General features: G+C 49.0%; 2 protein-coding genes across 3 annotated transcripts in view; one reads left to right on the forward strand and one right to left on the reverse strand.

Moving 5' to 3' along the window:
• The window catches only part of LOC105031630 (transient receptor potential cation channel subfamily M member 4), a 166,330-nt gene that overhangs the window by 135,319 nt on the left and 6,060 nt on the right, over nt 1-24,951 (reverse strand). For both annotated transcript variants that reach the window (XM_034295076.1, XM_034295075.1), the window contains exon 2: nt 986-1,047. In XM_034295076.1, coding sequence (XP_034150967.1) covers nt 986-1,047 — 62 coding nt within the window. The remainder of the gene's footprint in view (nt 1-985; nt 1,048-24,951) is intronic.
• On the forward strand, nt 5,421-14,300 carry LOC114829948. The gene is made up of 2 exons (XM_034295077.1): nt 5,421-5,652; nt 10,541-14,300. Exon 2 carries the CDS (start codon nt 10,594-10,596, stop codon nt 14,020-14,022), a length of 3,429 nt encoding a protein of 1,142 aa, XP_034150968.1. The 5' UTR covers nt 5,421-5,652; nt 10,541-10,593; the 3' UTR covers nt 14,023-14,300.

Here is a 24,951-nt window from a genome sequence, read left to right on the forward strand (position 1 = left end):
CATGGTCCAGTTCTGATGCTCAAATGCCCATTGTAGGCACTTTCAGAAGTGGACAGGGGTCAGCATGGGAACCCTGACCGGTCTGCATCTACGCAGCCCCATACGCAACAAACTATGATGCACTGTGTTTTGACACCTTTCTATCAGAATCAACTTTTTTAGCAATTTGAGCAACAGTAGCTGGTCTGTTGGATCCGACCACACTGGCCAGCCTTCGCTCCTCACATGCATCAATGCACCTTGGCCGCCTATGACCCTGTCACCGGTTCACCGCTTTTCCTTCCTTGGACCACTTTTGATAGGTACTGACCACTGCAGACCAGGAACACCCCACAAGAGCTGCAGTATTAGAGATGCTCTGACCCAGTTGTCTAGCCATCACAACTTGGCCATCACAACCTTGTCAAAGTCACTCAGATCCTTACGCTAGCCCATTTTTCTTGCTTCTAACACGAGATTGTCATTGTTATTCACTTCACCTGTCAGGATTCATAATGTTATGACTGATTTGTGAATACACTGAGTTTGATTTTTCATTGTGCAAAGTAGCTTTAATTATTTAGGCATCTGAAAATATGCTGAAAACAAATCAGAATGTCATTAAACTGTCATTAAACTGTAAAAGATGCTGGGATGTTTGCACTGACTCAGAAATTCTTATAGACAAGCATGTTATAAGTCGCGCATCCTAAAAATAAATTCTAATAAAAGATTAAATTCAAAAAGACCCATTTGCTAGGCCAACACAGCAGCAGGGGAGCTCCTGCTAAATTTTAACTGTATCATGACTATATTGTAATTGTAATTTGACTATAGCAATTGTGTTATTCTATTGTAACTGTATTCGGAATTTTGTAACTGGAATGTGACTATATTGAAAATGGAATGTAACTATTGTTAAAATATTGTGACTATAATGGGACTACACTGTAACTGTATTGTTTCAGATGAAAGGACCACTCAGTAACACAGAAATATTAGGTACCTAGAGGAATCCTCCACAAAAGAGGTGCACACTCTCTTCTTGATGACCTTGGGTATCCAACTCTGTAAGAGAAAGAGATTGAGTCACGGTTAATTGTTCTTACTAAACAGATGTTGAATTGAATGTGTAAGACACTGAATTACCAAGTCAACATACACCTTTAACAAAAGTGTGTGTGACTTCGTTTTGGTGAGCCCCTAGGTACAGTGATCATAACATCGGCTGTAGAATACAGTGAAAAATTTCCTTACAGAACAACAGTGGCTTTTAGAATTAATTTGGAAGCCTTGGCACCTGTCACTTTTCTGTTAACTGTGTTTGCTTTTCTGAATGGGCATTTCACTCAGGGGAACATTCATTTGGTTAATATCATGTTTGAGAGATTCCTAAGGCTGGGAGATTTGTTTTACACATAATTGGCCAGACGAAGCGGTGGAACGGGTATTGCGCTAATCCATACCAGAACATGTGTGCACAGTTGAGCTGTTGGAAATCCTGTTCATCATTCTCAAAGCGAAGGTAATGCTCCACTCCACCCAGCATAGGAATTTCATGACTGCCACGATGGCCATGGCCGTCATTGCCCTTTCGCTTTGGCTGTGATGCCCCAAAAATCATTGTACGCACTACGGCCACCATGGCCTTTGTACCCCTGCGATCTCACAGTCGGTTGGTTTATTTGTAAGTTTGTTTGTAGTTCACATATGAGAACAACCACAAAAAGAGACTACATGCGGGTAAGCAAGCTAGCTCCCAGACAGCACACATATGTCTTGCCGAGGTCGGCATTAGATCGGAAGATCGAAAGTGGTTTAGAGCGTCAAGTGGAGGTTGGCTGTACATGTGAACGATTATAAGAAATGTGTGGCCAGCAAATGGGTCTGCGATGGGCGGTTTACTCTGGGTCTGCGTTTTCTCTGTACAATCCTGCACTGTCTTTAATATAAGTCCGTTACAGACCTACAAAATAATTGTATTTTCATAGACCATAAGGTGAGTACACAAACTATCTCGAAATCAAGTTAGCTAGCTTAGTTATATGCGGATGTAAGCAAATGTTTTCTATCCAATAATGTGAACCACAACAATGTGCACAGTGTACCTAGCTTGCTAAGTACACTGGTATTTATTTTTAACTGGGGCTTTCTATGCGTTTCTGCCTTTTGTCCAAACGCAAACTGCATTTTAGGTAACTGAAAACAAACCTTTTGAAAAACTAGTTTCAAGGTGAAGATATTCAGAAACTCAGTTTTCCGTGTTTACAGGGAAAACTGAGATTTTGACTTGTAATGTCGGTGCGCCTCTTTAATCTCCGGTTTAACGTCAGAATGTGCGCCACTCTTTTGTTTACATGAGGCGATTTTGTGCTGCTTTTAATCTTGCTAACAGGAATTTACATGTTTACCCAAATGTACAGTTGGAACAGTGGCAATGTAGTGGTATTCCCATGGTCTTGCATTGTGGCCCCCTTATGCTGACAAAGCCCGATTTTAAACACTGTTCAGATCTCCCCAGAACCAGTCAAATTATGGAAGCAATACCCAGCACGAGTACTCTTTGAAACAGGTAATATCCTGTTTACAGCTGTATTTATCTTTCGAATGTATGTATTTGTAATACTACACATATATAATAATTTTTATTACCTTCATTAACCATGCATGACCCTTGTCATCTGTTACAGAATATTTTCACAAGATTGCAGAGCGGTGGGAGAAATCATGTGTGACATCAGACTTCAACATTGACCTGGAGCCAGAATGCCAAAGAGGCTGACAACACATCAAGTGAGAAAATATTAGTTTTTTATTTTATTACTTTAGCCTGATGTAGGAAAGTATCAAGTGAGTAAAATATATCCAAATAGACAATTACTCAAGTAAAATATCTTATATATAATAAAAAATTTAAAAAAGCCTTTTCAACTAATTTGTTGTTCTTTCATAAATGAATCAAAAAGACTCAGGTCATCATCCTCCTCAACAGACTCAGGAGGAGGAAGATGATCTTCCTTCCAACACATCTCAACCATAACTCTCCACTTGAAAAAGAAAAGGCAAGGACACTCCTCTTAAAGCCAATCCTCCATTGTGAGAGCAAAGACAAACCACCAAATAGGAATCAGTAGTGGTAAGTGACACAGAAGGGGCAACAGGGTCAGATATATTTTGATATTGGTTCTTTAAGTCACTAGCCCTCAAGATCCAAGTTCCAGGCCAGACCAGATCACAGGCCAGACCAGACCAGTTGTAAATGTAGAGTATAATGTGACACTTTGGTGATTTATGATCCTGGTGGGAAGGGCTTCCAGATTTATTTGACAGGTGGGTGGGACATCCACTATGCTGGGTGGGACTTCCGGTGTGACCTATGGACTTCCTGTATGACGTGTATTAGGGCGGAACTTCTGGAATGACGTATGCATGTCCAGTGACTTGGTAATTTATGATTGCATTGATGTGTCTATGTTTGATATTTTACAACAGCTGATAGGCACCTCGGACGAGTGTTACAGTGTGGAGAACAAGTATTTGATACAATCAATCAATCAAATGTATTCATAAAGCCCTTTTTACAAAAACAGTTGGCCTTAAACCGCAGGAGCAAACAAGAGTAGTGTTGAATTTCAGTGGCTAGGAAAATCTCCCTAAGAAAGCCGAAATTTAGGAACAAACCTAGAGTGGACCCAGGCTCAGAGGGGTGACCAGTCCTCTTCTGGCTGTGCTGGGGGAGATATTAAGAGTCCAATTGGAATAATTAATAAATGCATGTGGGCTAAATCCAGAGTCTATTTAAATTTAGACTAGGTCAGAAGCATGACCAGATGGACAAGGACAGGGACCGCAACGGGGCCCCCAAACCAGGTACACCACAGGTGTAGTTTAAAACGTGAGGAGACTGGGAAAATTCAGAAAATACATTCCTCATAACAACAACAACGATTTATAGTGGAGAAGGAGATACACTGCCGATTTTGCAGGTTTTCCTACTTACAAAGCATGTAGAGGTCTGTCATTTTCACATTGTATGATTTTTTTATAAGTAATTTGCATTTTATTGCATGACATAAGCATTTGATCACCTACCAACCAGTAAGAATTCCAGCTCTCACAGACCTGTAAGTTTTACTTTAAGAAGCCCTTCTGTTCTCCACTCATTACCTGTATTAACTGCACCTGATTGAACGTGTTACCTGTATAAAAGACACCTGTCCACACACTCAATCAAACAGACTCCAACCTCTCCACAATGGCCAAGACCAGAGAGCTGTGTAAGGACATCAGGGATAAAATTGTAGACCTGCACAATGCTGGGTTGGGCTACAGGACAATAGGCAAGAAGCTTGGTGAGAAGGCAACAACTGTTGGTGCAATTATTAAAAAAATGAAGAAGTTCAAGATGACGGTCAATCTCCCGGTCTAGGGCTCCATGCAAGATCTCACCTTGTGGGGCATCAATGATCATGAGGAAGGTGAGGGATCAGCCCAGAACTACACGGCAGGACCTGGTCAATGACCTGAAGAGAGCTGGGACCCCAGTCTCAAAGAAAACCATTAGTAACACACTACGCCGTCATGGATTAAAATCCTGCAGCGGACGCAAGGTCCCCCTGCTCAAGCAAGCACATTTCCAGGCCCGTCTGTAGTTTGCCAATGACCATCTGGATGATCCAGAGGAGGAATGGGAGAAGGTCATGTGGTCTGATGAGACAAAAATAGAGCTTTTTGGTCTAAACTCCACTCGCCAGGTTTGGAGGTAGAAGAAGGATGAGTACAACCCCAACACCATCCCAACCGTCAAACATGGAGGTGGAAACATCATTCTTTGGGGATGCTTTTCTGCAAAGCGGACAGAACGACTGCACCGTATTGAGGGGAGGATGGATGGGGCCACGTATTGTGAGAGAATTTCTATCTACTTACTTATAATCCCACGAATTATGAATATATCATTATGCATGTTTAAGTTTAAGTTTATGAATATATCATTATACATGTTTAAGTTCAAGCTTCTAATACACTGCTGCCTAAGAAAGGTCACCAATGTAAAGCCCAGACATACCGGCAGCAAACTCCCACGTGACATATTCCACCCACCCACGCAGTTGAACAGTGAGCCGGGCCCTTACAATGAGGTGTGCACATGTGTACATGTTGACCCAGGGGTCGCCACAGGAAGACTCCCTAAAAGGATACATGTCCGGCACACGGACAGTTGCGAACCTGAAAATTTACGACGGTTGTGAGTTCATTGGAGGGGCGACCCAAAAATGAACCATAAGTTTGTCAAGAGTAAGCACATCTTAATTAAAGAACATACAGAGAACAAGGAAGAGGGCCCCACCTCAGGGGACTCCTAAAAGATGGTCAGATGGCGTTCTGGGTAGAAGTTTTTGTATAAAAGCCACGGTCCTGAGCTCAGTAGGAGGGGGTGTATCTGCAGAAGGACCTGGCTTTAATGTCTGTCATTCTTGTATGATCTTTCATTAAAGTCGATTGGATTCACAAGTTTCTGAGTTGAAGTGCTCTTTGTTTTATTCGTTGTGGACTTGGGTTTTCCACGACATAATTGGCGAGCTAGCCAGGAGATGGACAGAGACAGAGGTGCCTGACTGAACTGCCTGGGAGGAATTGGACTGAGTTACACAAACGGTGGCCACAACAAAGGTAAGCAATTTTGCTTTTAGTTAAAATGTTTGTGTAATTCAGATCTCATGACTCTATGGTGGGACATCTAGCACTGGTCTTCCCAAATTTAATGAACCTTGAAAGAATACAGTTTTGTTAAAGGCACATGGAACTTTTGGATCCAATTCATCACATGTTATAACATTGTAAATAAGTCGTTATTAGATAGAAATTCCTGGGGCGGACAAGAAGTCCGGCAGGTGTAGCCAAGGACGGACGAGAGAAAGAGAAGGGCCGGCGGCTGATATTAGATAGAAATTCCTGGGGCGGACAAGAGGTCCGGCAGGTGCAGTTAAGGACGGGCGGGAGAGAAGGACCGGCGGCTGTTATTAGATAGAAATCCTGGGGCGGACAAGAGGTCCGGCAGGTGCAGTTAAGGACGGGCGGGAGAGAAGGACCGGCGGCTGTTATTAGATAGAAATCCTGGGGCGGACAAGAGGTCCGGCAGGTGCAGTTAAGGACGGGCGGGAGAGAAGGACCGGCGGCTGTTATTAGATAGAAATCCTGGGGCGGACAAGAGGTCCGGCAGGTGCAGTTAAGGACGGGCGGGAGAGAAGGACCGGCGACTGCTATTAGATAGAACGCCTGGGGCGGACGAAAGGGCCGGCAGGTGTTGGGTATGAGTGCCTGTCCCGGGGAGACAGCACAGGTTAAAAACCTGCGGGTTGGTGCGCACAGAGTACTTTGGTAAGGTAGCTGGGGTAACGACTGGTTGGCGTGTGTGTGATCAGCTCACGACTTGACACAGTAGCCTCAGCAACGGCCTGCGAGGGTCTGTGGAAAAGGCACTGCCTGGTAAGGTGGCCTGTGGGAGTGGGTGTTGACAGCAACTGGCAGGGGTAAGACAAACCCGCGGTTGGGTGTCTAAGTGTGTAAGAGATACTGTCTGGCAGGATCATTCCCCCATCGGGAGAGTGACAGAAACCCTGTAGACACGTGCGGGTTCGAATGAGATACACGGAGCTGGTTAAAGTGGTTAACTAGGTCTGTGAGAGTGTATGAAAAAGATTAGGGTTTTGTGTGTTAAGTAATCTATATATGCGTTGTGTCAATATATGTTTGTGAAAAGGCCTGTGTAAATGTATGTGAAAGATTGGGAGTGATAAAGACAGATTTCTGTATGAAAAAGTGTGAAACAAATATGACGAATGTATGTATGAGAGATGAGCGTCTGAAAGGGTACTCGAGTGTGTGAGTGTGGAGAAGTGTGAGAAGGAAAGAGAAGTTGTGCGCTTAGAGGTGTAAAAGCCAAGAGCGGCTGAATACTTGCGGAGAGTGCTGTTATAAGGAGCAATTGGCGAATTTGCTGTAATTTTTGAGTAATTGGCTGTGTAATTCAGAAATTGTTTTGTGACTATTATTGGTGAATAGCGAAATGAATGAGGGGGTCACTACCTCTAGGATATTCATGAAACGTAAATTTTGCAGTGATATAAACCACAACATATTTACAGGACCCGCCGACACTTCTGTACATTTATTCCTGGCCCAGATATTTGAATACTGTGTGGTTGAGAAGTATCACACAACCACGAGACAATTGTTAGAAAGCCACGATTACTCTGAATCAATCGGAGTACAGGTAATTTGGATCACGTCGGGAGGAACTAGACTCTGGTCCAGTCAACCAGATTTAGACGAGCCCATTATTAGACAAATATACAGTCCAACTGAAGAAGTGTGGTTCTAAAAGAAAAACGGGTAGTGATACATTTATTCAGGAGTTTATTTGTGAACTGTCATCAAGCACGGTCAGGTCCGTGTCTTAGGGACATTAGCATCCGCTGGCAGTTTCACGGATCAACGGGTATTTACTCCCGTACTGTTAGCACAACCCAGGTCAGGGAGTCGAAAGCAGCTGCACCCAGGAGAGGAGTGAGTAAGGAAAAACTTGGCAATCTTCCCAGAAAAGTTTAATACTCCTGGGACAGCATCTGGGAGCACGCTGATAATAAATTCTGAACAAGCCTGAAACTCAGACAGGACAAAGGTCCAAGGAAGCAGTAGGAATAGACAAGAATAGTAGCAAAGTTCAACCATCTAGCTTTAAACATGGCGAACACACCCATACAACTATTGGCTAAACGGTTCCCGTTGTGTGAGGAACAAATTAAAGCAGTATCTAAAACATTAGAAAAGCGAACTAAAAAATTGATGACTAAATGGCCCAAAGACGGAACTTTTGATGTGGCCCTGTGTGAACAAATGGAAAGTTTGATTACATATTATAAGGTTAATGATCAGAGTAACAAACGCAAGCTTAAACGTGAAAAGGAACAGGAGGTTATGAAAATGTTTCTGGAGGAAGGAAGGGGCCAGTTAGCCAGTTTGGCTCAGGCCCGCCGTATGTTACAGAAAGATGAGGAAAGGACAGCAGAAAAAGTTAAATGGATTGATGAGCCCCCACCCTATAAGGGTGCACAGTGTCCTCTGGTGTCTGGGGTAGTGACAATCAAGGGGGATGTTGAGTTGGAAAGGGACAGGCCCCTGGCGTCTTCCTCTTTCGCTTCGGGGAAGAGCAGACGGCCTAAGGGAAAGCCTCCCATTCAAGTAGACTGTTATAAAGAATGCCTAGAATGGTTGGAGTGTAATAAGACAAGAGGAGAGAGATCTAGAATTAAGGAAAGCAAGGCCAAAAGTTGTGAACGCAGACTTGACGAACTAGTAGAGCAACTCAGGGAGTCACAGTGGGAGGAGTCAGATCCACAGGGTGACTCAGACAGTCAGGCAGAAGAAGAACAGGGGCAGTACGAGGGAGAATATGGGGGGGCTGCAGCTGCTCCCAGCCCTTACGGTAGGGAGCCAAAGGGTAGACTAAGAAGCACACACTCATTGAGGACACCCAGACAATACACCAACATGGCACCTATCTTAGTCAAAGGGCATCAACATCATTATGTACCATGGCCAACTCAGGACATGGAGGGACTAGTTGTGAAATTGCCTAATCTCCATAATGGGGCTGGAAAATGGATTAGAACACTAGAAGAATTGACTACGGGTAAAATACTGGCAGCGGGGGACATTAAGGCTTTGTTGGTCAGAGTGCTGGGTACGACCAAAGCGGAGGCGGTGCTCAAAGATGGTGGCATGGCATGGACAATCGGGAGTGTTGTCGGAGATGGACGATCCTTTGATCCCTACAGACATTTATTGTGGAAGGCCCTGAGGGACGAGTTCCCTGCTGTGGTGGACACTGATGTTTTGAGAGGGGCTCCACTGGGAGACACAGACAGTCCTGCTGAATACCTACAGAAGCAGGCAGATAGGTGGAGAATGGAAACTGAACATGACCCAGAAACTGACAAACTTGTGTCCCATATGTTCAGGAAAGCGTTGGTGGAAGCTATGCCGACTCCCATAAGAACCAAGCTGGAGGATGCTGTGGGGCTGACCACTTCAAAGACTCACAAAGAGTTCAGAGACTATTTCGTTCATGCTGTTGACAGATACAGACAAAACGAAAAGAAATTGGCTGAACAGGGTAAAGACATTCAGAGAAAACTCACCCAATTACAGCTTGATGACCTGACAAAAAGGAAAAAGTCCCAGGCCCCAGTTACTACAGAGACCCCACCTGAGGAATACGCAATGGCGCCTGTCCTCCAGGGAGGTCAACACCCAGCACAACAGCCACAGGCTATGTATGTACCTCCCCAAAACCCAGTAGCAAATGTGTACTCACAGCCCCCAAAACAATACCAGAATAGAGGAGGGTATCAACCTCAGAATAACGGAAGATATCCACCTCAGAATTTGAGTGGGCCAGGAGCCCCGAGGGGAGCCTGTTGGGGATGTAACCAAGAGGGACACATTAGACGATTCTGTCCACAGAATCCATGGGAAGCCACTGCATTTAACCCGGCCGCTAGCGGTCAAAGTTGGCAGGGGGGCAACCAGGCCCCAAGGATTTGGCAGCAACAGTCAGGCCCACCCAACCGAGGTCCTGTAAATCCCTATGCAGGACCAAACCAGCGATACTGAGGAGGCCCAGAGAGTCCTACGGGGGAGGGTCAGCTTGTAGTATTAACATCACAGGCTGACGAGGAACCGATGCTGCAGGTTCATATTAATGATAGAGACACACCAATGATGGTAGACACTGGAGCTACTTACACTTGTATAAGTCCAAAATATGCCTCTCATCTCCCCAGGTCAGGAAAATATGCTAAGACAATAGGATTCTCGGGACAAGCGCAGCTTATACCCATGACAACCCCAGTCAAACTAGCCACGAGCGGACGCTCGATAGAAATTCCTATTTTGATAGCGGAACATACTCCTGTAAACTTATTAGGTAGGGACGCCCTGTGCAGGTTGGGGCTACAAATTCAGTGTTCACCTGATGGAATAATCATAGATAACATAGGGATCAAAACTCAGATGTCGCTTCACCAGGCACCACTGGCTAATGTGTACTGGATTGGGAACATAGAAAGCGCTGTTAGAGAAGTCACTGTTAAATGGGGTTCCTACATTGAAGCACAATTACCACGGGCCAGACTGCCAACACTAGCCTACCATTGCACGCTAAAATATGATCCTTATCAGGAACACATTTTTGAACAATTGTGGTTGGACGCTGTGAACGGTAAGCCAGCTCACGCTGTATCTCAGTACTTTGTCATTGGTAAACAGGGTGCGGCCATGGAAGTAACAGATGCTGAGGGGTCAACCCTGATAGCTGACTGGTTTGATGTACCTGGATCAGTCCCCCATATCACACTGTTAGTAAACGATGGGTTCAAAGCCAAAGATCTGGGCCCAATGATGAAACAGGCAACGCAAGTCGCATGGGTTAAGACAGACAATCCTCTAATCTTTTGCTCTCCTGAAAATGATCTCATTAAAATCCTTTGTTTTGCAGATATTGTTGGAGAGCCTCAGGAAGTTGAAGTTGGTACAGGTCAGCAAGTGCAGATGGGGAAAGCGGCAGACAGGCAGGAACAGTTACGGGAAGGGATGGAGCGGATAGTTCCAGAACAGTTGTGGTCTCAACATGACACAGATGTAGGACTTGTTAAGTCAGCTAGCCCTGTATTTATTAAAATAAAGCCAGGGGCTAAGCCAGTATGGAAAAGGCAGTATCACATGAAACCAGAGGCGGTGGCAGGTATTGAGCCCACCATTGAGGGTCTAGCAGAGGCAGACGTGCTCGAGGAAACAGTTAGCGATTGTAACACACCTTTGTTCCCTGTTCTAAAAGCAGATAAGCAGAAGTGGAGACTGGTTCATGATCTACGGCCCATTAATGACATAGTGGAAGACTGCTTAGCTGAGGTCCCGAACCCCCACACACTACTAACCAACATCCCTCCGGAGGCTAAGTTCTTCAGTGTTATAGATTTATGTGGCGCCTTCTTCAGCGTTCCTTTGGCAGTAGAGTGTAGACATTTGTTTGCTTTCACCTATGGTGGTAAGCAATATAGATATACGAGACTGCCACAAGGGTTTAAACACTCCCCACACATTTTCAATCAGGTCCTCAAAGCAGACTTAGAGGAGCTTGTCCTGGAGGGAACACTACTTCAGTATGTCGATGACCTACTGATATGTGCTCCCACCTTGGAACAATGCCATGCAGATTCCATAAAGGTGTTGCAAAGATTAGCTGAGGGGGGTCACAAAGTGTCACGAAAGAAGCTCCAATATTGTCAGACAGAAGTTGAATATCTGGGAAGAACCATCGCTCACCAGACAAAAGCCATCTCCCCAACTCAGTTAGAAGGATTGAGTAGTGCACCACTTCCCCAAACAGTGAGTCAAATGATGACATTCTTGGGAATGACAGGGTTCAGTTCTGATTGGATAGAGGACTATGCCCTTAAGGTTTCTCCTCTCAGGGGGCTTATGAAAGAGGTGGGACAGCAGCAGCTCAGTGCCAAGTTGCACTGGAACTGTGATGCTTTGGCAGCTTTTGAAACCATTAAACAGGATATGCAGTCTGCTCCCGCTCTAGGAACACCTGACTACACGAAACCATTCTTGTTGTATGTTGCCAACAGGGCCGAGGGTTACGCTTCAGCAGTATTAATGCAGGACACGTGTAGTGGCAGGAGGAAACAACCCATAGCGTATTACAGCACGAAACTTGACTCAGTAGCACAAGGGTATCCACCCTGCTATCAAGGTCTAGCAGCGGTTCAATATGCATATGACAAAGCATCCACCATCACCATGGGCTATCCAGTAATTATTCACACCCATCATAAAGTAACGGAGCTGATAGAGCGAGGAAAGTTTGTATTGACTAATGCTAGGCTTCTTGACTACTTGCCTTTGTTGACTTACCCTGACATCACCATTAAGAAATGCACCACTGTAAATCCAGCAGAAAGAATTCCCCTGGAATTTGAGGGAGAGCCTCATGACTGTGTGGCCGAGTCATTAACCTTTACCAGACTTCGACCCGACCTTCTCTCACTCCCCATTCCGGGGGCAGAGGAAGAGTTATTTGTGGATGGTTCCTGTTACAGAGACATAGACGGCAATCACGCAGGATTTGCTGTGGTCAGGATGGACTCTCAGGGTCAATTTCACACGATCGTAAGTCAAACCTGTCCGCAACCGTGTTCTGCTCAACTAGCTGAACTCAAAGCGTTGACAGCTGCATGCAGAGAAGGGGAGGGTAAAGTAGCTAACATTTACACAGACTCTGCTTATGCACACGGGGTATGCAATCTATTTGGGGCTGTGTGGAAGCAAAGGGGCTTTAAGAAAACTGATGGCTCACCGATTCTGCATCATGAGCACATCCAAGATCTGATGGGTTCGCTGTTGCTCCCACGCCAGGTAGCTATCGTTAAATGTCAGGCACATAGGAAAGGCAACAGCTACATAATTCAGGGTAATAACGCTGTTGATGAGGCCGCTAAACTAGCATCTAAGTGTCATTCAGCTATCCTAGCTCCCTTGATATTGGTTGAGGCAGCACCTGTTATGTCTGATGTGATTCGCATGCAAGAAATGGCCAATGTGTATGAGAAACAGTTGTGGCTACAGAGGGGTGCTACCACTGATGCTGCAGGCTTGTGGCGGACCCATACGGGTCTCTTAGTGGCACCCACAGCTCTCCTTAGAATTTTGATCAATAATGCGCATGGTTTTGACCATTGCGCAAGGGGCGAGATAATGAGGATGCTTACCCGCCAGGGGTTTTGGTCACCATACATGCAGGCGACGGTAGATGTGGCCCTCGCAGAGTGTGCAGTATGTGCAAAAAATAATATAAGGAAGGGAATGGTGACGCCATTGGGTCACATTCCTACACCTGAAGGACCGTTCAGACATTTAGTCATGGACTATGTGGATATGATCAGACCAATCTATGGAAAACGGTACATGCTGGTGGTAATTGACAGGTTTAGCAGATGGATAGAAGCAACTCCCTCGAAGGACCAGGGAGCAGGAACGGTAATAAAGTTCCTGACAAGGGAGGTGATGCCCAGATTTGGTATACCAACAGAAATCAGTTCTGACAATGGGTCAGCTTTTATTCAGAGAACATTGAAACAGGTGATTCAACATCTTAACATCAAGCAGAGGCTAGGTTGTGTCTACCACCCCCAGTCCCAGGGAATGGTAGAAAGAGCAAATGGCACTCTGAAGGCCAAGATCAGTAAAATTTGTGCCAGTGCAGGATTGAATTGGGTTGATGCTCTACCAATAGCACTAATGAGTTGTCGCATGGAAACTAACAGAACCACGCATCTAACACCGCATGAAATGCTTACGGGTCGACCCATGCCAGTGCCTGTGCTTCGAGGCCCCCATGAAGGGCCTCCGCTGGAGCAGTTGGAACTGGAATTCAGAGAATATATCAGACAACTAACTACTATACATGAGCTCATTCACAAACAGGAAAAGGCGCGGGTCCCGGAGCCCGAGGACGATCAGCCCAGGGCGGTGGTTCCAGGAAACCAGGTCTACATCAAGGTCTACAGGAGGAGGTGGAACGAGCCAAGGAGAGAAGGCCCCTACAGAGTGACCCAGGCCACGACGACGGCAGTACGCGTAGAGGGCAGCGACACCTGGTATCACCTCAACCACTGCACCAAGGTTCCACAAGGAGTGGGACAACATGAGGAGGATGAGAATGCTGATCTTCCAGGCGGGAGTGAAAGCCAAGAGGGGGAAGGCGTGGCACCCTCAGCACCAGAGGAACTGGTACCTCAGCCGGAGAAGTCTGAGCCCAGCAGAAAGGAACCAGACGTGGGAGTGGAGAATGCTCATGCTCAGTCTGCTGTTGACAGCTCTGGGGCTATGGTCTGTGTTACAGATTCCAGGGGAGAATGTACAAACAACAACGGAGCAGATCCTGCAATTGGTGCCACCACAGAAGAGACCTAAGGGGGGCCACGCCCGCCCGACACCAGTAGGAGACAACACCTTACCGCTGGTCTCACCGACTTTGACTAACACAATTTCATTTATTTCTGACTCTAGTAGCCCCGACACAGACCTTGACAGGAGGAATGAGGTATGTACAGCAGCATTGTTAGCGGGGATATTGCCCCACCGTCTGGTGATTGCAGACGTAGAAATCACAGTCTACATTAACACAGTTGGATTTGGTACCAAGAATGAAGCTATATGGTTAGGAAGGGTAGAAGAAAGTAGGGAACAATGGAATGTTGTGGGGAGCAGTAGAAAAGGAGAATGTGGCCCGCAAGAAAGAGAGAAGGATCAAAGAGTAAAGTACTTGGTAAAGTGTAGTCAAAGGAAGTGTACAGTGAATGTGACGGCTTCTGTCACCAGAGCCGAAGCGGAACTGTTGTTTGAAAGAGTAAAACCCACCTTATCAAAAAAAGAGAGAGGCTGGGGCAAAAGGAGCGGGGAGGAATGGGGTCTAGCGTGGGATAGAGAATTAGGCAGTACAGACCCCGAGACCTCCCTGCTCTGGAGAAGACCGAGGGCAGTAAGTGTTCAAGATGGAAGTAGGGTAAATACTACAACTCAGAATGTGAAACGAGGGAAAAGGGAAAATAGATCATGGAGTGTACTCGAGGCTAGAGAAGTTAGAATGCCTGTTAAAGCCAGGGATGAAGCCCAGAGAACAATAACGGTACACTCTCAGAGTGGGAAAACACTATGTTCATGGGCAGATAGTGTCTCATACGGTCGAGGAACCTGGTCCTCAGGTGAATGTGTGATCACTGTACATGAGACAAGGGGCAAATGGGATATAACTGTACAACATAATAACGAACACCAGTTGTCTCTTCAACTAACCATTGCTAGATTCCCAGACGGCACCAAGAGCTACCCGATAGCGTGGTGGAACCCAGACGAGGGCGGTTCAGGGGAGGAGTCACCTCCTCCAGTGGCATTAGGGAAGGAGCCTTTAGCCCCTGCATCCAGGGCAGGACGGCAAGCTACCCCAGGGGCCACGGCAGGGTGGAGCTGGCTTCCCGTGCCCACGGTAGAACAGGCCTTGCTTGAGGTACCCACTCAGAGTCCCACGGTAAGAGTGGAGGATGATCATATCGAGGTATTTAAGAAATACGGATGGTACAGATGGGCTCAATATACAGCCAGGCAGCACGAAATGGAAGATTGTTTAATATGCTCTAGAGCAGGCTTGGCTAATATGGTAGTAGTCCCCATAAAGGAGGGATGGCAGTCTTGTCTGAAAGAGAAGTTTGAATTATGGAAAAATGGGACAGATGACAACCGGCTATATAAACCGTGTGCAGCAACATGTTTAGCATGGTTGGGAAATAAGAAACTCCAAAATGAAATGAGGAACTCACGTTCACGCCTTGAAACAACGGTAGAGTGTCAAGAATTGAATATCAGAATAAGTAAGACAATAGCTGAACACACTCTCCCTGAGGGAGATGTAAAAATATTAGGTAGACATGAATGTTACTATGCCACAGGGACTGTTAAGGTGGGACATTTTCTCAAGTGCAAAACACTTATTAATTTGAATAAAGGGGAGCTAAACATTGCTCAGTCAGGAAAAGAATTCACTCTAGCTCAGAGAAGAGGAATAAGAAGCATCTACCTAGACCAAGACCAGGCTATAGCCGACATATTCTGGATATGCGGGGGAGGAAAACTAAGGCCCGTGCTGCCCAAAGGATGGTCTGGCACCTGCGCCAGGGTAAGAGTGGCACAGGATGTGTCAATAATTCCCCGTGTTTTCTCATCTCCAGAAGAAGTTCAACAAACTGAGGAAACACTAGTTAAGTCCCGAGTAAGAAGGGCATATACACCAGACCCAGTGGTTGTCATTGATGCAATAGGACAGCCACGAGGGATCCCTAATGAATTTAAGGCCAGGAGTGAGATCACCTCGGGGCTTGAATCCATATTCTTATGGATAACACCCAATAAGAATACGGAGTGGATTAATTATATCTATTACAATCAGCAAAGGTTTATTAATTACACTGATGCAGCTCTGTCTGCCCTAGGTGAGCAGTTACGTGCTACGAGTAAAATGGCATGGCAGAATAGGCAGGCTTTAGATTGGATCCTAGCAGAAAGGGGCGGAGTCTGTATTATGTTTGGGGAACAGTGTTGTACTTTTATACCTAATAATACTGCACCAGACGGCACCTTCACTCAGGCCATGGTTAAGCTAAAACGATTGAGACAGGAAGTTAAAGATAACGCAGGTAGAGACGCTCATGCTTGGGATTGGTTAGAACATTCTTTCGGCAGATGGGGAGCTATCCTCACTAAAGCAGGAATAGTTATGGTGATAGTCTTGGTTTTACTCGCATTAGGCTCATGCTGTGTCATCCCTCTCCTCAAAATATACCTGACCCGGACTGTGAACACTCAAATGCTGCTGCAGGGAACTCACGACTCAGATTCAGACTCAAACAGTCCATTGGTCAACCCTCGTGCTGGACATCCTGGACAGTATGTTAACGTAAATGGAGCACCTTGTGACATGAGCGGTGAACCATTGTACGAGCAGCCAACTGACCCCGTCGCAAGGCGGCACTGTCCTTCTTCTTCTCTTGCAGGCATGAAGGGACTACCAAACCTGAATATTCCCGTGATGGAGGCCTTCGTGAACCAGTTGTATGAAGAAATGGGAGAGGTCTATGTTGACGTGGATAAAGTGAACAAGAGCAACTCCTCTGATCCTCCGGGGAGCCATGCCCTCTATGACAAGACATCACGCAGACACTATCCATGTCCGTATAGAATGGACAGTTGCCAGTACTGCAGCAAAGAATGCCCTGCTAAGGAAGGACACTATCATCATCCTGAGCCCTACAACTGTGCTCTTTGCCAAAGAGGGGACTGTCCCCTGTGTGCCGGAAAGGACTGTGTACCGTTGAATATTGATCTTTTAATGGGATTGACCCCTAATAAGGTTGATGTTGGGACCGCGGACTAAAGAGTATTAAGGGAGACGCAAACCTTTGTATATTTTCCATCTGTTTGTATTTCTCCTGTAATTTTTATTTGTATGATACTGTCTGAAAGTCTGTTCTCTGTTATCATCTCAGGTCATTCTACCTCATGTGATACGGAATATTTGATCTATCTTGTTTTAACAATTATTCATATATAATCCTAGGTTAGTTCATCTATTTGCTTTGCTTATCTTTATACTCAATTGAAACACCACATTTTGCTAAGGCTAACAAAGAAACCTGCACACGCTTACACACACCCATATCCCATAGATTGGAAAGGTTGGTGAGTCTTTTACTTCCACTCAGTCAAACGGAGGGGAAGAGGTTTGGCTCCCAGCTTCTGGGGCCGACAGGCGACAAGGAGTTAGGTGATAAAATGTTTGAGTTGATTTCAACTCCCACATGGATACTGAGATACTCCTCCTCATCTGACGGTCTTAGGCCCAAATTTAAGTGGCTTTATGAAGCCACTAAGGGGGGATATGTGAGAGAATTTCTATCTACTTACTTATAATCCCACGAATTATGAATATATCATTATGCATGTTTAAGTTTAAGTTTATGAATATATCATTATACATGTTTAAGTTCAAGCTTCTAATACACTGCTGCCTAAGAAAGGTCACCAATGTAAAGCCCAGACATACCGGCAGCATACTCCCACGTGACATATTCCACCCACCCACGCAGTTGAACAGTGAGCCGGGCCCTTACAATGAGGTGTGCACATGTGTACATGTTGACCCAGGGGTCGCCACAGGAAGACTCCCTAAAAGGATACATGTCCGGCACACGGACAGTTGCGAACCTGAAAATTTACGACGGTTGTGAGTTCATTGGAGGGGCGACCCAAAAATGAACCATAAGTTTGTCAAGAGTAAGCACATCTTAATTAAAGAACATACAGAGAACAAGGAAGAGGGCCCCACCTCAGGGGACTCCTAAAAGATGGTCAGATGGCGTTCTGGGTAGAAGTTTTTGTATAAAAGCCACGGTCCTGAGCTCAGTAGGAGGGGGTGTATCTGCAGAAGGACCTGGCTTTAATGTCTGTCATTCTTGTATGATCTTTCATTAAAGTCGATTGGATTCACAAGTTTCTGAGTTGAAGTGCTCTTTGTTTTATTCGTTGTGGACTTGGGTTTTCCACGACAGTATCACAAGATCTTGGCCAAACACCTCCTTCCCTCAGTAAGAGCATTGAAGATGGGACGTGGCTGGATCTTCCAGCATGACAACGACCTGAAACACACGGCCAGGGCAACTAAGGAGTGGCTCCGTAAGAAGCATCTCAAGGTCCTGGAGTGGCCTAGCCAGTCTCCAGACCTGAACCCTATATAAAATCTTTGGAGGGAGCTGAAAGTCAGTATTGCCCATCGACAGCACCGAAACCTAAAGGTTTTGGAGAAGGTCTATATGGAGGAGTGGCTCAAAATCCCTGCTGCAGTGTGTGCAAACCTGGTCAAGAACTACAGGAAACGTATGATATCTGTCACGGCTTCGGTGGGTGGAACAAGGAGGAGCAGGAGAATGGCGTGGTAGAAGGATATTTATTTCTATCCAGAGTGAACACGTATATATGTATCTATATACACGAAGCGTCGCACAGCTCTTTCTACATAGACAGAGACAATCACACACAAAGACAGGGGGAGCAGAGGGAACATATATACCGGGGGGAAACAGCGATGATGAGGAACAGGTGCACTAAACGGGACACAGGTGAAATGTATGATGAGCAGACGGTGGTGTCAGAAGGCCGGTGACGTCGACCGCTGGGGCCCGCCCACTGCAGGGGGAGGTGAACCAGCAGAGGTCGCAGTTGTCACAGTACCCCCCCCCTGACGCCGGCCTCGGGGCCGACCCGGGGGGCGCGGAGCAGGGCGGTCCGGCCGACGCCGATGGAAGTCGCGGACAAGGACGGGAGCCAGGACGTCCTTCACCGGAACCCAGCTCCGCTCCTCCGGGCCGTACCCCTCCCACTCCACGAGGTACTGGAGGCCCCCCGCCCGGCGCCTCGAGTCGATGATGGAGCGGACAGAGTACGCCGGGGCCCCCTCGATGTCCAGAGGGGGAGGGGGCACCTCCCGCACCTCACACCCCTGGAGGGGACCATCCACCACCGGCCTGAGGAGAGACACATGAAACGAGGGGTTAATACGGTAGTCGGGGGGAAGGCGTAACCGATATGTTACCTCGTTGACTCTCCTCAGGACTTTAAAAGGCCCCACAAACCGCGGGGCCAGCTTCCGGCAGGGCAGGCGGAGGGGCAGGTCCCTGGACGAGAGCCAGACCCGGTCGCCCGGCCGATACACCGGGGCCTCCCCGCGGTGGCGGTCTGCAGAGGTCTTTTGACGGCGGACAGCGAGCCGGAGGCGGGATTGTACTGCCTCCCATGTGCCCGCTGCCCGCCGGAACCAGTCGTCCACCGCAGGGGTACCGGTCTGGCTCGGCGTCCACGGCGCCAGGACCGGCTGGTAGCCCAGGACGCACTGGAAAGGCGTCACGCCCGTGGAGGAGTGGTGCAGAGAATTCAGTGCGTATTCCGCCCACGGCAGAAACTCTGCCCACTCCCCCGGCCGGTCCTGGCAGTAGGACCGGAGGAACCTACCCACTTCTTGATTGACCCGTTCCACCTGCCCGTTGGACTGGGGATGGTAGCCCGAGGTCAGGCTGACCGAGATCCCCAGGTGCTGCATAAATGCCTTCCACACCCTAGACGTGAATTGGGGACCCCGGTCAGACACGATGTCCTCGGGCACCCCATAGTGCCGGAAGACGTGTGTAAACAGGGCCTCCGCGGTCTGTAGGGCAGTAGGAAGGCCGGGCAGAGGCAAGAGGCGGCAGGACTTCGAGAACCGATCCACAACGACCAGGATGGTGGTATGGCCCTGGGAAGGGGGGAGATCAGTCAAAAAATCAACAGAAAGGTGGGACCATGGTCGTTGTGGAATGGGCAAGGGGTGCAACTTGCCCACAGGTAGGTGCCGGGGTGCCTTACTCTGGGCGCACACCGAGCAGGAAGAGACGTATACCCTCACGTCCTTGGCTAAAGTGGGCCACCAGTACTTACCGGCCAGGGCGCGCACTGTTGGCCCGATGCCAGGATGACCGGAGGAGGGAGATGTATGCGCCCAGTAGATGAGGCGGTCGCGGACAGACGCCGGCACATACGTACGGCCCTCAGGGCATGTGGGCGGAGAGGGCTCGTCGCGCTGCGCTCTGGCGATGTCCGCGTCCAGTTCCCATACCACCGGTGCCACGATGCATGACTCCGGGAGCACGGGAGCATCATCCACTGGCCTCTCCTCCGTGTCATGCTGGCGGGACAGCGCGTCAGCCCCGACGTTCTTACTCCCCGGCCTGTAAGTGAGAGTAAACACAAACCGGGTGAAGAACATAGCCCACCTTGCCTGGCGAGGGGTCAGCCTCCTCGCTGCCCGCATGTACTCCAGGTTCCGGTGGTCAGTCCAGACGAGGAAAGGGTGTTTAGCCCCCTCTAACCAGTGCCTCCACGCCGACAGAGCTCGAACCACGGCCAGCAGCTCACGATCACCAATGTCGTAGTTCCGCTCCGCCGCACTGAGCTTCTGGGAGAAGAAGGCACAGGGACGGAGCGTGTTACGACACCCCGTCCGCTGGGAGAGGATGGCACCGAGCCCACAATCGGACGCGTCCACCTCCACGATGAACTGGAGCGACGGGTCGGGATGGGCCAGGACCGGAGCGGTGGTGAAACGGTGTTTCAGTTCCACAAACGCCCGCTCTGCGTCCACGGTCCACCGCAACCGGGTCGCCCCCCCCTTCAGAAGGGAGGTGATCAGAGCCGCGACCTGGCTAAAGCCCCGGATAAACCTCCTGTAGTAATTAGAGAAGCCTAAGAAACGTTGCACGTCCTTAACCGTGGTTGGGGTCGGCCAATTACGCACGGCGTCAACGTGAGGCTCCTCCATAGCCACACCTGTGCTGGAAAAGCGATATCCCAGGAAGGACACAGACGACTGGAAAAACAGACACTTCTCGGCTTTCACGTACAGGTCATGCTCCAGCAGTCGAGCCAGCACTCTGCGCACTAACGAGACATGTTTGGCGCGGGTAGCAGTGAATATCAAGATGTCATCAATATACACTACCACTCCTTCGCACAACAAGTCCCGGAATACGTCGTTGACGAAGGACTGGAAGACTGAAGGAGCATTCATCAACCCGTACGGCATCACTAAATACTCGTAATGGCCAGATGTGGTACTAAAAGCGGTTTTCCACTCGTCTCCTTCCCGGATACGCACCAGGTTATAGGCACTCCTGAGGTCTAATTTAGTGAAAAAGCGGGCCCCGTGCATCCTCTCCACCTCCGCAGAGATCAAAGGGAGAGGGTAGCGGAACGGAATGGTGATCTTGTTCAGCGCCCGGTAATCGATGCACGGGCGCAAACCACCGTCCTTCTTTTTCACAAAAAAGAAACTCGAGGAGACCTGTGACTTGGAGGGCCTAATGTAGCCCTGTTCCAACGCTTCCGTAACGTAGGCGTTCATAGTCTCCGTTTCGGTGCGAGACAGTGGATACACGTGACCCTTCGGGAGTGCGGCTCCGTCAACGAGGTCTATCGCACAATCCCCCAGCCGGTGTGGTGGCAACACAGCAGCCTTGGCTTTGGAGAAAACCGTAGCCAAGTCCCTGTATTCGGGGGGAATGGGCACGGCGGGCGCACTGTCTGGACTTTCCACCGAGGTCGAGCCAACGGAAACACCCAAACACCTACCCTGGCACTTCCGCGACCACCCCGACAGACGTCGACTAGACCAGGAGATGACGGGGTCGTGTAGGGATAACCAGGGGAAACCTAAAACTATTGGGAATGTGGGTGAGTCGATTACGTGAAAGGATATGGTTTCACTGTGTCGGTTGTCGGTAACCAGGAGGAGGGGAACAGTGCAACTCGTGACCAGACCTGACCCTAGTGGCCGGCTGTCTAGAGCTCTCACGGGCAGGGGGGTGTCGAGGGCCTGGAGGGGTATGCGTGACCGCAGGGCAAAAGACTTATCCATGAAATTTCCGGCTGCGCCTGAGTCTACCAGCGCCTTACACCGGGAGAGCCGTGGAAAGCCGGGGAACCTAACAGGGACAGTGCACATAGAGAGGGAAGAGGTTAGTGGCGAATGTGCATGTGCTACCTGGGGTGATGCGGAAGTGCCCTGCCTGTCGCCTCTTGCCTCAGGGAGGGAGGTGCGGCGTGGTGCAGTATTACGGCCTCGTTGCTCCCTGGAGGCACTCCGCACCTGCCCTCCCCGACGTCTGCCCGGCAGTGCAGCCGCCCCCAATTCCACGGGGACGGCGGTGACGGGTTGGCAGGGTGGAACGGGCGGGCCTCTACCGGGACGTCCTCGGGCAGCTAGCAGGTTGTCGAGACGGATGGAGATGTCCGCCAGTTGGTCAAAGGAGAGGGACACGTCTCGACAAGCCAGCTCCCTCCGGACGTCCTCGCGTAGGCTACACCGGTAGTGGTCGATCAGAGCCCGCTCGTTCCACCCCGATCCCGCTGCCAGGGTCCGGAACTCCAGAGCGAACTCCTGCGCCGATCTCGTCTCCTGCCGTAGGTGGAACAGTCGTTCACCCGCCTCTCTCCCTTCGTGAGGATGGTCAAACACGACTCGGAAGCGGCGGGTGAACTCAGCGTAGCTGCCCTGGGTGGGCTGCTCGAAGTTCCACACGGCGGTGGCCCACTCCAGGGCTTTCCCGGACAGGCAGGAGACGAGTGAAGAGATCTTCTGGGCTTCGGTCGGCGCAGGATACATAGCCTGGAGCGCGATGTCCAGTTGCAGCAGGAAACCCTGGCAGCGGTCCGCCGCCCCGTCGTAGGCCCTGGGTAGCGGAATGGCCATCGCTCCCGTGCTGGGCGGCGTGGCTTGGGAAGGCGTAGAGACGGCCGGTGCTGCGGGGTTCCGCTGGCTCAGCTCTAGGCGCTGCACCGCTTTCAGTACGCTGTCCATTGCAGCGCCTAGGCTGGCCAGCATTGTTGAGTGTACTTGGACTGCCTCCGCAACACCGACCTCGCCTGTGGCTCCTTCAGGCTCCATATCCTTGTTGTAGTTAAGGTGTGTAATTCTGTCACGGCTTCGGTGGGTGGAACAAGGAGGAGCAGGAGAATGGCGTGGTAGAAGGATATTTATTTCTATCCAGAGTGAACACGTATATATGTATCTATATACACGAAGCGTCGCACAGCTCTTTCTACATAGACAGAGACAATCACACACAAAGACAGGGGGAGCAGAGGGAACATATATACCGGGGGGAAACAGCGATGATGAGGAACAGGTGCACTAAACGGGACACAGGTGAAATGTATGATGAGCAGACGGTGGTGTCAGAAGGCCGGTGACGTCGACCGCTGGGGCCCGCCCACTGCAGGGGGAGGTGAACCAGCAGAGGTCGCAGTTGTCACAATATCATCTTCATTCACTTATCCAGTATCAGGTCGCGGGGGCAGCAGCTCCAGCAGGGGACCCCAAACTTCCCTTTCCCAAGCCACATTTGCCAGCTCTGACTGGGGGATCCCGAGGCGTTCCCAGGCCAGTGTCGAAATATAATCTCTCCACCTAGTCCTGGGCCTACCCCGAGGTCTCCTCCCTGCTGGACGTGCCTTGAATACCTCCCTAGGGAGATGTCCTGGGGGCATCTTTACCAGATGCCCGAACCTCCTCAACTGGCTCCTTTCGACGCAAAGGAGCAGCGGCTCTACTCCGAGTTCCACACAGATGGCTGAGCTTCTCACCATATCCCTAAGGGAGAAGCCAGCCACCCTTCTGAAAAAACCCATTTCAGCCGCTTGTACTCGTGATCTTGTTCTTTTGGTCATCACCCAGCCTTCATGACCATAGCTGAGGGTAGGAACGAAAATTGCCCGGTATATCGAGAGCTTTGCCTTCCGGCTCAGCTCTCTTTTTGTCACAACGGTGCGGTAAAGCAAATGCAATACACCCCCACTGCTCCGATTCTCCAGCCAATCTCCCGCTCCATTGTCTGCTCACTCGCAAACAAGACCCAGAGATCCTTGAACTCCTACTTGGGGTAACGCCTCATTCCCTACCCGGAGGAAGCACTCCATCTGTTTCCTGCTGAGAATCATGGCCTCAGATTTAGAGGTGCTAATCCTCATTCCAACCGCTTTTCACTCGGCCGCAGAAAGCAGCGATGAGATCCCCATCCCACCGAACTGCAACCCCTCCCCACCCCGACTATGCCTCGATATCCTGTCCATAAAAGATACAAACAGGATTGGTGACAAAGCGCAGCCCTGTTGGAGGCCAATCCCCACATGGAACGAGTCCGACTTACTGCCGAGAACCCGAACACAGCTCTCACTTTGGACGTACAGGGATTGGATAGTCCTCAGAAGGAAACTCCTCACCCCATACTTACGCAGCACCTCCCACAGTATCTCCCGGGGAACATGGTCATACACCTTCTCCAGATCAACAAAAAAAATGTGGATCCTTGCAAGGGTAAAGAGCTGGTCGGTTAGTCCGCGACCAGGACGGAATCCGCATTGTTCCTCTTCAATCTGAGGTTTGACTATCTGCCGAACCCTCCTTTCCAGTTCCTTTGAGTAGACTTTCCCAGGGAGGCGGAGAAGTGTGATACCCCTGTAATTGACTCACACCCTCTGGTCCCCCTTTTTGAACAGGGGAACCACCACCCGGGTCCGCCACTCCTTAGGCACTTTCCCCGACTCCCATGCAATGTTGAAGAGGCGTGTCATCCAAGACATCCCCTCCATACCCAAAGCTAGCTACCTATCTATCTATATACACACACACACACACACACACACACACACACACACACACACACATATACACTCACCATACTAACACTGTGTTTGACCCCCTTTCAC

Source organism: Esox lucius, chromosome 11, assembly GCF_011004845.1.
Source record: "Esox lucius isolate fEsoLuc1 chromosome 11, fEsoLuc1.pri, whole genome shotgun sequence".
NCBI classification, from domain to species: Eukaryota; Metazoa; Chordata; class Actinopteri; order Esociformes; family Esocidae; genus Esox; species Esox lucius.

Coding starts and splice junctions, on each gene's coding strand:
- LOC114829948 (XM_034295077.1), top strand. CDS start 10,594: ATGGGGAAAGCGGCAGACAGGCAGGAACAGTTACGGGAAGGGATGGAG.